The following is a 16123-nucleotide window of genomic DNA, read 5'->3' as shown; positions in this document are numbered from 1 at the left end:
CTGTACTGCCCTTGGACTTATGTCTTTCCAAGTTTAAGCCTCATCTTTGTGAGGGTTGGGGGATAGAATGACAGCAGAGAGGGAGTAGACATGTTTTAATTGTGGAATAGCGGACAATCCAATATTTGACTCACAGACCAGTAGAGGGCACTTAGTAAATCAATGCCCTCGGTGCTTGATGTCATATGATGGAATAATCTGAAGAAAAGGGAGGGGACAAGTGGAGGATGGCTGCACTGGGCTCTTCTCAAAATGGGGGAGATTGGCACCAATAGCTTGGTTATTGGTGCCAGGGTGGATAAACTTGGGGTGGGGGGGGGGGGAGGTCTTACCTTTGTCCATAGCCAGGTGGAGTGGACAAAGGTTCCAATCGCCACACTACAAAAATTACATAAATCAAAGCCGTAAATTTCTGTAATTTGCTTTAGGTGTGGTGTGGCGATTGGATCCTTTGTCCACTCCACCTGGCTATAGACAAAGGTGAGACTCTTCTGGGAAGAACTGGGGGACATTTTGAAAAAAAAATTATGAAGTGGATTTTCTACAAGACCTGGCGTTGCACCTCTTGGGAGATATTGGAAATGTGAGTTTTAGACTGTCAAGATATCAAATTCCACTCGTGAAGGTCGCCTTGGCGGTAGCCAGGAAGTGTTTAATGGTTACGTGGAAATCCAAGTCTCAACTAAATACCACATGGTGGAATATGGTGGAATAGCATTCCCTTGGTGAAAATCACTTACAATCTAAAGGCAAAACATGACACATTCGTTACAGTGTGGCATATCTGAAATACATGGGCATGCAGATTGACTAGATTCCCCTCCCTGAGAAATATGGATATTATAAAAACCTGTTTAAATAGGGAAAGGATTGGAGTTAAGGAAATGGAACGTGGAACAGGTGACGTGTGTATTTTCTTTAAAGCCCTTTTTTTAAAGTTTGTTTTATTTTAGTTTGGTTTTTCTATTTTTATTTCTTACTTGGGTTATTTAGTTAATTAGGTTGTTCTTTTCTTAGGTTTTTGATGGGGCCTCTGAACCCTTCTTGTATTTATGTAATGTATAATCGGTCTGGGGGCAAGGGAGGGGGGAGGGACAAAACGTAATGCTGTACGTTCTATGAATGTTGAAAAAAATTGTATTGATTGTTAAAATTATTTTGAGTCTGTAAAAAGTCAAAATAAATTATTCAGAAAAAAGAAAAGAGAAGGGAAAATACACTGTGGAGATTTGATTGGGGATATTGATAGAGATTAATGGGCAAAGAGGTCAGTAAGGAGGAGAAATCACCTAGAATAAATAATGAGATAATGAGTCCTTAAATTAGTCTCCGAATGAGTCTACTGGTCAAAAGTTGATGGTAGAGAGGTGTGGTGCTTAAATTAGACTCTGAATGAGTCATATGGTCAAAATTTGATGGTTGAGGAATGTGGAGCACTGTCATAGAGAAAAGCAGACACAAAACTTAAAGACTGATCAATAGGCTTTATTCCATGTAAAATCCCTGTTGCAGTTAGCTGTAGCTCTGAGTGACTGACCTCGAGGGGCCAGATGTGGCTTATATCCCAGAAGATGATTGCCAGCCAGCCAGGTGGAGCTTGGTCCATTCAAGTCAGCTGATTGACAGCTGGCCAGGTGTTGTCCTCCAGTGCTCTTCCTGCAGGTACACAGGTCGCCCCCTGCAGTAGGGTAGTGGTGTGTCACCACAAGGGGTAGCAAATATTCTTTTTTTCTTTTAAATTTTTTTATTGCTTTTCACAAATATGCATGTATATACAAAACATTTATGGAATAAATGGCAAATTATACATTAAGTTATAAAGCACATACAACCATAATTCAAAATTACATCAAGAAGAAAAAAAATTCTCAGGAACAATGGGATTCTAAACCTTATCCCCTAACCTAAGATGTATGACTAAAGAAAATAAATCATTCATTCATGAAATATAAAAACTTAAAAATAATATTATGTCTAGAGTTTATGAAAGTAATTCAGAATGGTCCCCACAGCATTCAAAATTTTACATTTAAATTATTAATTGAATAATGTATATTTTCTAAATTTAAACAGGACATAATGTCCCTGAGCCTTTGAGCAGAATGGGCAGGGCAGTGTCCTTCCATCTAAAAAATATTGAACATCTAACCAGGAGAGGTGCAAAAGACAGAGTACAACATATAATTTAGAAGAATATCATTTTCTCCATTTGTACCAAAAAGAGCAACCAAAGGATTAGGCTCCAAATTTACATTTAGAATTAAAGATAGAGTTTGAAATATCTCTCAAGACTAGGACATGTCCAAAACATATGAATTAAAGAAGCCTCTTCTCTCTTACATTTATCACAGTAAGGATTTACATCTGAATAGATACAAGATAATTTAACTTTAAACACAAGCCCTGTCACAACTTTAAATTGCAATAAGAAATGACGGGCACATAAGGATGTAGTATTAACCAGCTTAAAAATTAAATCCCAAACTCCATCTGTTCATGTAAGATTTAAAACCTGTCCTCAGGCATTTTTAATTTTAATTAGAGGAACATGTCTCAAACCAGCTTGTCATAAATAATGGATATTAAATCTGTGCGAAAATGTTGTCGTCTAAATATCACATCAACAATGCTCGCATCAGGTGGCCGAGGAAAATCCAATATCTGAGATTTAAGAAAACGTCTAATTTGCAAATATCTAAAAAAATGAGTATTTAGTAAGCTGAACTTTTTAGAAAGCTGTTCAAATAGTGCAAAACTATTATCAATGAAAAGATCTTTCAATACCTAATCTAAACCAAACATGAAAAATAGAACGTAAAGAAGGTTGAAAAAGATAATTGGGTAGAATAGGGCTTGAAAGAGAAAAGCAATAAATCCAACATGTTTTCTAAACTGCACCCAAACTCTAATAGTATGCCTGGCAAAAGGATTATCAATTGATTTGTTTAAAGAGAAGGGAAGTGAGGATCCAAGAAAGGTTTTTAGCAGAATTCAGCTTCATTGCTACCTATGCTGGACTGGCCTCTCAATTCTGAAAATGGAACCAGAACATAAAGTTACATATATTGTAACTGCCCAGTAGTAAAATCTGAAATTAGGTAGAGCCTTGCCTCTAGGTTTTTGAAGGTGAACTTTGTTTAGACAAGGGCACTTGCCCCTCCATATATATGATATAATCAAATCAAGTCAATCAAAAAACAATTTAGGAAATAAAATTGGTATGAAAAGGTTTAAAAATTTAGGTAAGATATACATTTTAATAGAATTAATACGACCAACCAGGGATAAATAGAGGGTAGAACATTGTGTTAAAGATTGTTTCACTTGTTTTAATTATGTAAGGATTTTTTTATTTGAAAAAGTATTTATGATTCTTTGTAAATGTAACTACCTAGAAGAAATTTTTTTAAAAAACCAACCTCCCCTCCCCTCTCCCTTTGCAAACCATGAAAACTACTAAAGATTTCCAAGCTTATCCAAACAAACCATTCCACACCCAATTAATTCTCCCAGCTGGAGTTTGTTGACAATAGCTCCATTGCTACAAAAGTAAATATAAATTATTCTTTCAAACAATGATATTCTAGTTTGACAACATCAAAACAGTGATTACTTTACAAATTTCTTATGTATTTTTCCTGTAAAGTAAATAATTCAATAAATTTAATAAAAAAGAAAAATAGCAATGAGTATTTCTTTTTCATAGTAATTCAATGACTAAATAAAAGGAGAAAGAGAAAAAAATTACTTGCATAAGTTTATTATCCCAGAAAAAAAGGAAAAAAGAAAAATTGCCCAGATGAAAAGAACCAACCAATACGTGGCCAACAAATGTAATGTAATAAATGTAGGAAACCTTAAAGTTAATAATACTTAATCATGTTCAATCTTCAAGCATAAGTTCCTGCAAAGCACAATGTAGTAATAAATTCTTCTAGATAGCTCTGAGTCTCTTCAAAAGAATGCAGCAACTTCCTCTGACCATTAGAAAGTGCAATATACATTGCAAGATACAGCAGGGAAGGCTTTAAACCATTTTTACAAAGCTCCGACATTACTTCTTTGTATTCGCTGCACTACTTCATGACTTCAGGATAATAATCTTCTACGTTGGCTGCGATATTCAAGTGTCCCTCTTCGACAGACTTCATGGATCAAAGACTCCTTTACATGATAAAGATGCCATTGAAGAATTATAGAATGAGGTCTCTACCCAGGAGCAGGCTTTGGTAATAAAGAGTGATGTTCTCTATCAATCACTGGGGGATAAATCTCAGTTGTTTGGTGCATTGAGACCTGGTAAACAGCGAACGCACTGGAAGACACAATCCAACCAGATAGTTTCACCATTCACAGACTGGATCGAAACTCAGATTCTGGCAAAGAGAGATGGGGGCAGTGTGTACTTTTTAGTTAATATTGGCTGGTGCATGGACTTTGGGGGTCATGTCAACCTTCTGCTCTTCTGCCTTAGAGCAAATCTTGATTAACTACAGATCCTTCTTTTGATCCCAAGAGTTCCCTCCTGATGGCAATTACAAACTGGCACTTGCAGAGCTGCATGATGAGATCAGTCATAAAGAGACAACCTACCCGGAGATACTGCAAATCACAGTCAATTACTTTAACCAGACCTGTCTCAGGAAAACCCTGTTCAATTACCACCATTGTATAACTAGCTGTAACAGAGGTCCCAGAACATTTGATCACTGCTACACCAAGAAATGCCTACCATTCTTTCCAGAGATTGCATTTTGGCAAGACAGATCACCTGGCTGTGCTCCTTTAGCCTGCATACAGATAGAGCCTAAAAAGAGAGGATCCAGAGATCAGGGCACCCAGAAGGTGGTTGCGGGAAGCTGGAGAACAGACTGCCTCGAGTCAGTGGATTGGGCGATGTTCAAGGACTCAGCTGAGGATCTGAATGATTATACTAGTAATCTGTTACAAACTTTATCAAAACATTTGTGGATGAGTGTTTCCCCATCAGATCATTCAGGGGTTTCCTTAACCAGAAGCCCTGGGTCAACAATGAAATCTAGAACCTACTGAGAACCAGATCACAGGTATTTAAGACTGGAGATCCAGATCACTACACAAGCAGTTGGTATGACCTATGAAAATCCATCTCCTGGGCAAAGTGAAGATTCTGGACAAGAATGGAAACAACAAAGGATATGGTAGGATCTTAAGGATCTAACCTGCTACAAAACCAAATCTGGTGCAGTAGAAGACACAGCAAAGCTTCACTCCCAGATGAACTCAAATGTCTTTTATGCCCAATTTGACCACCAGAACAAGGAAGAAACACTATGTGCCCCCATGTACCCTAATGATCCTCTACTGTCAGTGCCCAAAGGTGATGTGCAGGCTCCTTTAAGGAGAATGAATCCAAGGAAAGCATCCAGTCCAGTTGGAGTATGTGGCCAAGTACTGAAAACCTGTGCTGACCAACTGGCCAACATATTCACAGATATCATCAACATCTCACTCTGGCAGGGCATGGTACCTACCTGTTTTAAATCAGCTCAATCATACCTGTGCCCATGAAGTGTGGTAACCAACCTAAATGACTACCGACCAGTGGCACTCACATCCACAGTGATGAAGTGTTTTGAGAGGCTGGTGTTGAAGTATATCAGCCCCTGTCAGAACGGTGACAATGGATCCATTCCAACTTGCCTACAGCAGCAACAGGTTTACAGCAGATACCATCTCACTGGCTCGACAAAAAAACCCTGAAACAGCTGGACAGCAAAGACACATACATCAGGATGCTCTTTATCGACTACAGTTCAGCATTCAACACCATCATCCCCTCAAAACGGATCAGCAAACTCCAAGACATGGCCCTCAATACTCCACTGTGAAAATGGAACATGGATTTCCTCACCACTAGACCCCAATCAGTGAGGATTAGTAAGAACATCTTTTCCACTATCTCCATCAGTACAGGAGCACTACAGGGCTGTCCACTTAGCCTCCTGCTCTACTTGCTTTACACCAGATCATTCAGAAGGTTGAGGGGGTGATATATAGGAGTTACAGGAACACTATCACACCTGGGAGGCAGGAGGAAGTTAGCTGGGTGACAGTCAGGAGGGGGAAAGGGAACAGACAGGCAGTGCATCCCTATGGCCATTCCCCTAAGTAACAAGTATATCCCTTTGTATACTGCTGAGGAGGATGACCTACCTGGGCCAGGCAGCAGCGAGACCAATAACACTGTGGTCAACTCTGAGCCTCAGTCAGGTAGAGCATTAATCATACGGGTCTCCATAGACAGGGGAACAGAGAGGAGGTTTTACGACCATAAAAGAGACTCCAGGAGAGTGTCTTTCCTCCTGGGTGCTTGGGTCCTGAATGTCTCTGAGCAGGTGTAGAACATTCTTAAGGGGGAGGGTGATCAGCCTGAGGCCATGATAAATATTGGTACCAATGACATAGGCAGAAATGGGATATAGATACTGCAAAGTAAATTTAGGGAATTAGAAAAGAAGGTGATGAGCAGAACCTCCAAGGGGCTAATCTCTGGATTACTCCCGGTGCCACAAGATAGGGAAAGTTTGAACAAGAAGATGGTGCAGGGGGCAGGGTCTCAAGTTCTTGATTCATTGGAACCTTTTCTGGGGAAGAGATGACCTGTACACGTTGGACAGGTGGCACCTGAACTCATGGAGAACTAACATCCTAGCAGGAAGGTTTGCTAACACTGTTGGGAGGGGTTTTAACAAGATTCGCAGGCTGGTAGGAACTAAAGAGAAGAGGCAGAGGAAAAGGCATTTGGCGCACAAGTAGGGACAGCTGGTAGGGAGTTTGTGTGGAAGGACTGGCAGAGAGGGTAGCATTGCAGTCATTGGGATGAGTTGAAATGCAACAGGAACACAAAGTCAAAAGAAACAAATACTGGGCTAAAGGGTTTCCATAGATTAAGAAATAAAGTAGTTGACCTTATAATACAGCTACACATTATCAAGTATGATGTGTGGCCATCAGAGTCATGGCTAAAGGATGGACATCTTTGGGAGCTTAATATCCAAGGATACACAAATGTATCAAAAGGATAGGCAAATAAGCAGAGAGGGTGGAGAGGCTCTATTGGTAAAGAACAACATTAAATCATTAGAAAGAGGTGGACATAAGATCAGAAGATTATAGAATCATTGTGGGTTAAGTTAAGAAATGGCAAGGGTATACAGACCTCCAAACAATAACCTGGATGTGGACAACAAATTACAACAGCAAATAGAAAATGTGTGTCAAAAGGGCAATGTTTTAGTAGTCATGGGGGTGGGGGGGAAATTCTAACATGCAAGTAGATTGGGAAAAGCAGGTTGGGACTTGATCTCAAAGAGTTTGTAGAAAACCTATGAGACTGCCTGTTGAAGAGCTCATGATGGTGGGAATCGGCTGTACTGGATTGAGCGTTGCATAATACACCAGAGATGGTAAGAGAGCTTAGAGTAATAAAGGAACCATTAGGGGGCAGTGAATATAATATAACTGAGTTCATTTGAGATTTAACGAGACAGAAGTGTTCGGTATTTCAGTGGAGTAGAGGGAATTATAGTGGCATGAGAGAGGCAATGGCCAAAACAGTTTGGAAGGGGGCAAAGGGAAGGAAGAAAGCAGGCAGCAATGGAAGGAGTTCTGCAAGAAATGAGGAAGGTGCAGGATAAATACATGCTAAAAAAAGATGAAATATTCAAATGGAAAAATGTCACAACTGAGGTTGATATGGAGTAGTCAAAGCCAATGAAAAATAAAAGGGGAGGGCATAGAAGGAAGCAAAACTTAGTGGGAGAATGGAGGATCGGAAAGCTTTAAAAATCTTTCAGAATGTAACTAAAAACCTCTGAATGTAGCAACTGTATCGCAGTGCGAAATGAAGAACGAGAAAATAATCAGACGTAGTCAAGTTGAAGATCAGTAAAAGTTGTTTATTCAAACAGTCACATGCAGCGTTTTAAAACCACGCGCATTCCAAATGATGTCATCACATTGTGACATCATGACGTAATTTCGAACCTCCCGAGCCGGTTCAATGAAGCCTCCTGTGAGCTGCAACATGCACCCCCCCCCCACCCCCCGTCCCCCACCCACCCCAGAACCAGCAATAGAAGGCTAAACCTAGGTGTCTTTACTGTCCACCGCTCTTGGGCAGTCGTCCATGCCTTCACATCAGGGGTCGCAGCAAGGGCCGATCAAGGTTGAGATGAGCGGGCTTTAGTACACAAGCTGTACGATTGTTTCATAGAACTCTGAAGGGGCCCTCATACGGCCTCAAACACAAACCCAAACACAAATTCACAGTCCCGAAGATACTTTGGAATGAAGAGTGTCATTTTTTCATGCCTTTACATGGGAACTGGGGCCAATTTTCCAAACCACTCCTGCAGTCTGCCTAAGACTTCAGTTAGTGGCGCGTCCTCTCCGTGTGCTATGGGCACAAACACCCCAGGTACAATGAGCAGAGCTCCATAAACCATCTCGGCCAATGAGGAGTCGAGATCCTCCTTGGGTCCCGTTCTTATTCCCAGAAGGATCCAGGGCAGCTTGTCTGCCCAGTCATGTCCATGAGGCATGACTATGTAACTGCCCCACCAGACCATTCAACTGCAGGTGGTAGGCTGTCAGTGTTGTGTGCTACGCCATGTTTGGGTGTAGGAGTGGAGAACTGGGGAGTGACAATGTCCGGAAACACTGCAAGAAGCTTGGTGAATTCGTTGTTTGAGTACTGTGTGCTACGCCATGTTTGGGTGTAGGAGTGGAGAACTGGGGAGTGACAATGTCCGGAAACACTGCAAGAAGCTTGGTGAATTCGTTGTTTGAGTACTGTGTGCTACGCCATGTTTGGGTGTAGGAGTGGAGAACTGGGGAGTGACAATGTCCGGAAACACTGCAAGAAGCTTGGTGAATTCGTTGTTTGAGTACTCTATGACATCTAGGTGCGGGGTGGGTAATTTGGTTTTTCCAAGGTGGAGTGTCTGGAACATTGTGGCGTTCACCAACTAGAACCCTTTTAAGTCCACCATCAGTGATTGGGCTCTGAAGAAGTCAGCACCCAGCAACGGTCAGGATACAGCAGCAAGAATGAAATTCCATGTGAATTTATTGTTGCCAAATTTCAGTGATATAGTTTGTGTGCCATATGTGTGAATTGAACTGTTATTTACTGCAGTGAGCGCCAGAACCGTGCTCCTGGTATAGGTGTCAAAGCCCAAAGGAGGAAGGACACTAACCTCTGCACCCGTGTCAGCTAGAAATTTACGCTCGGAGAGTTCATCCCAGACATAAAGTAGGCTGTTATGGTGGCCAGCCGCCATAGCCATTAGCAACGATTGGCATGGCGTTTCCCAGAAAAGTGCAAAGGGGATGGCAGCAGCAAGCTCCAGAACACCAGCGTTGATGGTAAAAATACCAGGTGGGTGCCACGGAGTCATGCTTGTCTGAGGGAACGTGCGCCCTCGTTGCTGCTACTCATGGAACCTGGGCCTTTGGGTGTGATGCAGCATTAATTTCTTTGGGCCTTGCGCCTCGCTGTTTTGCACGCCACAGAATGTATGCATGGACAGCCACTGTTCAAGGGTTATCAAAGTCCTCAGTAACCAACATGAGGCGGATGCTTTCTGATATATGCTCTAAAAACAACTGCTTGAGGAGCAAGCAAGGCCTATGGCCATCTGCCAGGGATTATTCATTAACTCCAAAGTGGCGCGGTCCCCCAGGCCATTGATTATGGTGGAGCTGTGCAGCTCGTTCGTGCTTTTTGGGCCTCATACTTGCTCAGAAGGAAATCCACTACTCAACTGTCCATGTCCCGGTTGAGTGCTCTTACCACACAATAGTACATAGTGGTGTTTACTTCCATCTTGAGAATGTGGAACTGCGCTTCAGCTGGCCCGATCCAAACTTCAGGTTGAATGGTCCAGAAGACAGGCAGTTTGAGCAAAACCACTGTGTTGTCCATGTTGGGTCCAAAATCCATTTGGGCCCATCGGGGTCAACAATGTAGCAACTGTGTCACAGCATGAAATGAAGAACGAGAAATTGATCAGACATAGTCGAGTCGAAGTTCAGTAAAAGTCATTTACTCAATCACATGCAGCTTTTTTAAACCCCGTGCATTCCAAATGACATCATCATATTGCAATGTCATGATGTCACTCAGAACCTCCTGAGCCAGATCGATTAAGCCTCTGGTGAGCTGCTACACGAGTCACTATCTCAGAGGACCTTTCCTGGACCCAACACACTAAAGTTATCATAAAGAAGGCACGTCAGTATTTCTACTTCCTCAGGAGTTTGCAGATGTTTGGTATGATATCAGAAATCTTGGCAAATCTCTACAGGTGTGTGGGGGAAAGTGTGCTGACCAGCTGCATCTTGCCTTGGTATGCGGACACCAATACGTCGGAGTGGAAAGTTCTGCAAAAGATAGTGGACGCAGCCCAGTACACACAGGCAAAACTCCCCCACCATTAAGAAAATCTACATGGAACACTGACCTCAGAGAGCAGCAGCAATTATCAAGGATCCATACAACCAGGACATGCTCTCTTCTCACTGCTGCCATCGGAAAACAATCGGTGCCTCAAGACTCGTACCACAGGTTCAGGAACAGTTGCTACCCCTCCACCATCAGACGCTTAAACAAGTTCAATCATAGACTTATTCAAGAACCCTATTTATTACTGATTTTTTTTTTGTATTGTGCAATCAGTTTGTTTACATTTCTTTCCTTTATATGCGTGCTGTATCTTTTCTTGAGTACAATGTTTTGCACTACCGATAAGGAGTAATTCTGCCCGGTCTGAAAGAAAGAATCTTACGGTTGCATGTGTGAACTCCGAAAATAAATCCAAACTTTGGAAGGCATATGCTATAAAACTGCTGGATGCCTCTATCAATAAATGGACAATTTCAATGTCCTTATTGAGCTACATATTGTGGTTTAAGCTAACTTGGACTCCAATGAAATAGGACGAGTTAAAGATTATCAGATGTCATTGCAATAAGTTCTTTTTCATCGCAACCCTACTTCATTCCAGCTAAGGGTGGCACAGTTAGCGTAGCACCAGTGATCGGAACTGTGGTTCGAATGAAAGAAGTTTGTATGTTCTCCTCCTATCTATGTGGGTTTTCCCTGAGGGCTCCAATTTCCTCCCACCATTCAAAAACGAACTGGCGGTGTAGGTCAACAGAGTGTAATCGGGCAGCCTGGGCTCATGGCCCGAAATGGCCTGTTACCGTGCTGTAAGTCTTAATTTAAACATTTAAAATTTTTAATTTAATTTAAATTGTCTAGAGTAGTCCACCACTGCAGACTGAAGTCCTCTGACTTCCCTATATTTCTCAGTGGACTGAGCACTGGCAACTTGCTACAGTCCAGTTTGCTCCTGGTCAGAAAGCTGGAATGGTAAATTCTAAGCTGCAAATGATAAATGGTGAGAATCCCAGCTACATTCTCCCAGGGCCCCTGATTTGAAATAAAGGCTATTACAAATATATTTGTTGTTCATCTCTAGGTGATACGCTGGCCATTATATTTGGGATCCTATTTGGATGTACTGCTTTGGCCTTTATAATTTATCTGTTGCAGCAAAAGAAAAGACAAAGGTGAGAATGATGAGAATATTTGATACCTTCTTCTGAACTAAGCAGAAACTGCTGGCAGCAACATAACAGAAAATACAGATTCAGTCACTTCATGTTAACTGATTCAATCCATTAGTGGAAATTTACTGAGAATGCTTTAAATCATCAATCTACCTAGCATTAAAAACCCCATGACAATAAATGAATTCATAAGCTTTCAGGAACAAAAAGATGACTCACCACAAAAATCAGGTTTTTGATTAGTGGATTGAGAGGTCAAGTTGAGTTCCTTGTCAAATTTATTATGGCACAAAACTGAAGTGTCCAATCTGTGTCCCTCAAGTCTGTTACAGTGGAGTAAGGTTAGATTTCCATATAATGTTCTGAATCTGTTTGAAGATGAGCTTCCTTTAATAATCTTTATGTTGGTATTCACCTCCTCACCATGAGATTCCATTTCACCTTCATGATGCAGAATTAACTACACTTTACATATCTACTGCCGAGACATTCTCCCACTTCCTTTGAAGTAAAGGTCAGATTCCTAGGAGAAGCTCTGGATCTTTCTCACCAGGCAGATAGTCATAACTTATTTCTATCATCTGCAGAGATGGTGATATTTACCAGGTGAAGCCAAAAACAGGGCAATTCAAACCATAGTTGTTCATTTTGACATAACTGCCTTCTGTTAGAACATACAACAGAACAGGACAGGAACAGACCATGTGCCCCACGTGTCTGTGCCGAATACAATGCTCAAACTAAAACTCTTCTGCTTGCACATGATCCATATGCTTCCATCCACGTCGTGTGTCTATCTAGAGACTATTAAATGTTACTCTGTATCTACTTCCACCACTACTCCTGGCAGCCCATTCTAGGCACCTATCACTCTGTTTTAAAAAAACTCTCCATTCATTTCCGTTAAACTTCCTCCCTTTCACCTGAAATCCATGCTCTGTAGTGTGTGATATTTTTCCATCAAAGAAAAATATTCTGACTGTCCACCCTCTCATAATTATATAAACCTCTGTTGTCCCTTGCCCCATCTGGTACAAGGTACTACAGCACTCAGGCCCTTACGTCCAGATTGGGCCACAACTTTTTTCCTCAAGCCATCAGGCTCCTGAACTCCCAGAACATTTTTGGATTGGGTACCAGGACTGTTACTGTACAAGTCTAAATAATTTAATGTGTTTAACTCCTACTCCTATGTAAATATGCTCCATGGTCCTGGAGAAACACTGTCTCGTCTTTACCGTGCACGCATGGTATGAACAATAAATAAAAGTGACTTGACTCAACATCTTCAGGTCATCCCCATACCTCCTACACTCCAGAGAAAATAACCCAAGTTTATCCAACCTCTCTCCATAATTCATACCTTCTAAACCGGCAACATCCAGATAAACCTCTTCTGTACCCTTTCCAAAGTTAAATTTCTATTATGATCAATTATCCTATTCTGGGAGTTCATCCATTGGAGACAATTTTTGTCTGATCCCTAGTCAAAACCTCTTGCCTGTCCTCAACAGTCTGACAGACTGAACAACTGTAATTCACTACAGATGATCACTGTTTAATATTTAAGGTGGACATGCGGTGGATATTTTTACTTCAGGCATTTGTGGGTCTTTGGAACTCTCTTCAAGCCTGGTGGAAGATGTGTCTTTGAATATTGTTAATGCAAAGGAAGAGAGACTTTTGACAATGAAGAGACTAAAGGGTCACCACAAGTAGGTGGAAATGCAGTATGGAGGTTACAGTCAGATTAAATGGCAGAGCAAGCTTTGGGGCCATTTTTAAAATATAATTCATATGTAAAATTATTCTCCATTGGGGTAGTGTTCACAGAATGTTCACATACTCTATCACTGAAGATTGAAAGATTAATGTCCATAGGCTGTGGATCCAGTTTAGATGGGTTCTTGACCTGGAATAGACATGGTGAGCTGAAAGGTCTGTCTCTGTGTTACTTAGACCGTGACCATGAAAAGCATGTCCTCTGTTGGTTGTTCACCCTCTTACCTCGCCCAGAAGCATTGAAACAGGTGAAGACATTGCCTTAGTACAAATACATCCATCGGTTGATATACAATAAACCAGAATCAATCTCGGCTGTAATGCTAATTGTTGCACCAACCCTTTACACTAAGTTACTTTAAAATAAAATCAACCAATCAATTGAAAGAATTTCTTAGAAAAGAGAGGCAGTAACAAAAGTAAAGGGTGAAGAAATTAGAAGACCTTGGCCATTTCAAGACACATTTTAAAACTCATAAACTTGCAGATTTTCAGCTGTGATTCACTTCAGTGTAATACTTCCCTTTGTCTTATGTTTTATTTTCCAGACTAAGTACTGAAAGTGGGAAGAAGGTGATTTATAAACCTGCTACTACAATGGAAGCATGAAGTTGCAGTCAATAACTACGTCTCAGAAATCTGGAACTGAAACTGGCTGATAGAAGTCAGGGCTTTCTAGAGAACAACCTATTTTTTATTCTCTGCCATTATCAGATGCAGCTCAATTATAAATTACTTTGATATAAATATTGTTCTGTTCAGTACTGAAATGAAGTGATCATCACCACCTGTTGTGATGAAAATGCCAAGGAAAAAGAGAGTTTACGAACTGAAGCTGGGATTACTGTTTGGAGTTCTTTCACCTGCCTGTCCCCGTTAAACCAATTAGGATGAGATATTTCCTGAGCTTTAGGTCTCGAATGAGTGTGCCTTATCTGGATTGGAGTAAACTAGTGACTCCAAATAGCCCTGGGTGTTTAGATGAGTGGTAAAATCTGAGGTCAGAGGCAATTGATAGGAATGTGGGGAGAATAAAAAGGGTTAGGGTAAGTCTAATGTAAAAATGGATGCTTGACTGTGGGCATGTTCTTGATGGGGCAAAGAGCCTGTATTCCTCATATAACTCTAGCTCGCTCTGCCTCTGAAGAGTTGCATTGTAGTTAATCAATTTTAAGTGAATCACTGAATGCTTATCTACATTTTGTCTATTTAACACGTGCAATCAATTCTCAATGACACAGGAAGTCACACATTGTTGATAGTTGTGAGGAAAGGAATATGTTTAACAGTGCTTGGACATATTTGCTGAATGGGTGCAATGATTATTTACATCATCACACAAGCAAAATCTGGTAGAGAAAATATGATGATGTTCAAGATGGAGTTGCACAGATAAATATTTGTGTTCTTGAACGTACAGTTTATAAAATATCAGAAATGACCTATATACAAAAAATTAGAAGGATGTTTTAACTGCATTATGGCAGTTCACTTGTATTGCATAGTAAATAAAGATGGCTTTTTTTGGAATCATGGAAATCGGTAATATCATGTCAGGATACAAGACTCTGAGTCACACTGTCTTTGGGGAAATAGTACAATATTTTGCATTATGTATACTGTGGTGGTTATTATCTTGTAGTCTCGATGGATTTCATAAATTCAGCTGGACAGGGAAATGGCTTCTGAGGAGGATAAGATTAGAAGAATTGACCAAAAAACCTAATCACAAACATGGGTTTAGATATGGGGTTATAAAGAGGAAGGGAAAGTAGTGTACTGAGAAACATGAGAGAGGGTTATCTCATTGCTCAGCTGCAATAAGATTATGGGGTAGATTCAAGACTGGAAGAAGTTGGCAACATAGTATGAGGGATTTAAAGACAAGGATGAAGAACTTAAAAGGTAAAATATATGAGGACAATATTCTTGTGTACAGTAATTAATGATGGATTCAACTGAATAGGAATAACTTCAATGAAGATTCATCTAATATATTAAAATTCTTCCTTCTACAATTTGTTCATTTGGATGGATTTTGTCTTTGCAAGGGCATATTTTTTTAAAAATTTCTAAACACTGCATCTAAATTGACAAAGGGATGGTTTGATTTCAAAGTAAAAGATGTTCCTTGCCGATATTTTTGACTAAGGTACTGAACAAATAAATTCCTCCTCTTCCAAGATGCTTTTCTGTTACTTATTTTGCCTGCAATTTAACCTTCATCTTAAAAAAAAATATTGGTACAGCTACTACACTGGACCACAATCTTTTTCAAAAGGTGTTCATCCTGAAAAAAAAAATTGGGGATTCTGATAGACAATGTCAGGCTGAATAGTTTCAGATTTGCTGTACCACGTAGAAAGTTGGAGAAACATTAAATGAGCTTTTATTGAAATTAGTATGTTTCATCGAACTGACCTAAAATGTTTTGCCACTGATTTTCATTTGTACTCAGCATCTGATGTCTCTCCTGTCAGCGTCCAACGATAGTCGGCCCATTTTTCCATGGGCACAATGTCCTGGTGAAAACTTCCACCATATTTGTCACTGACTGCATCAAGGTCAGCAGGACGTCCAAGTGCGAATGCAGAAAATGAATTTTCAATGACGTTGTACTTCATGGTTTTGTATGATTGAAGCATGTTGTCAATCAACTGGATGTAGTTTGGTGCTTTGCAGTTGCCAAGAAAATTCTCAACATCTTGAAATGCCCAAGTCT

At 40.5% G+C, this 16123-nt stretch overlaps 1 protein-coding gene across 2 annotated transcripts in view; it reads left to right on the top strand.

Moving 5' to 3' along the window:
- ca9 (carbonic anhydrase IX) overlaps window positions 1-15584 on the top strand; it is a 102362-nt gene extending 86778 nt beyond the window's left edge. For both annotated transcript variants that reach the window (XM_069924197.1, XM_069924196.1), the window contains exons 11-12: window positions 11529-11619; window positions 13950-15584. In XM_069924197.1, coding sequence (XP_069780298.1) covers window positions 11529-11619; window positions 13950-14010 — 152 coding nt within the window. In that variant the 3' untranslated portion in view covers window positions 14011-15584. The remainder of the gene's footprint in view (window positions 1-11528; window positions 11620-13949) is intronic.
- The last annotated feature ends 539 nt before the right edge of the window (window positions 15585-16123 follow it).

The sequence above is a fragment of the Narcine bancroftii genome, chromosome 3 (assembly GCF_036971445.1).
Source record: "Narcine bancroftii isolate sNarBan1 chromosome 3, sNarBan1.hap1, whole genome shotgun sequence".
NCBI classification, from domain to species: domain Eukaryota; kingdom Metazoa; phylum Chordata; class Chondrichthyes; order Torpediniformes; family Narcinidae; genus Narcine; species Narcine bancroftii.
This window is presented reverse-complemented; position numbering and strand designations above follow the sequence as displayed.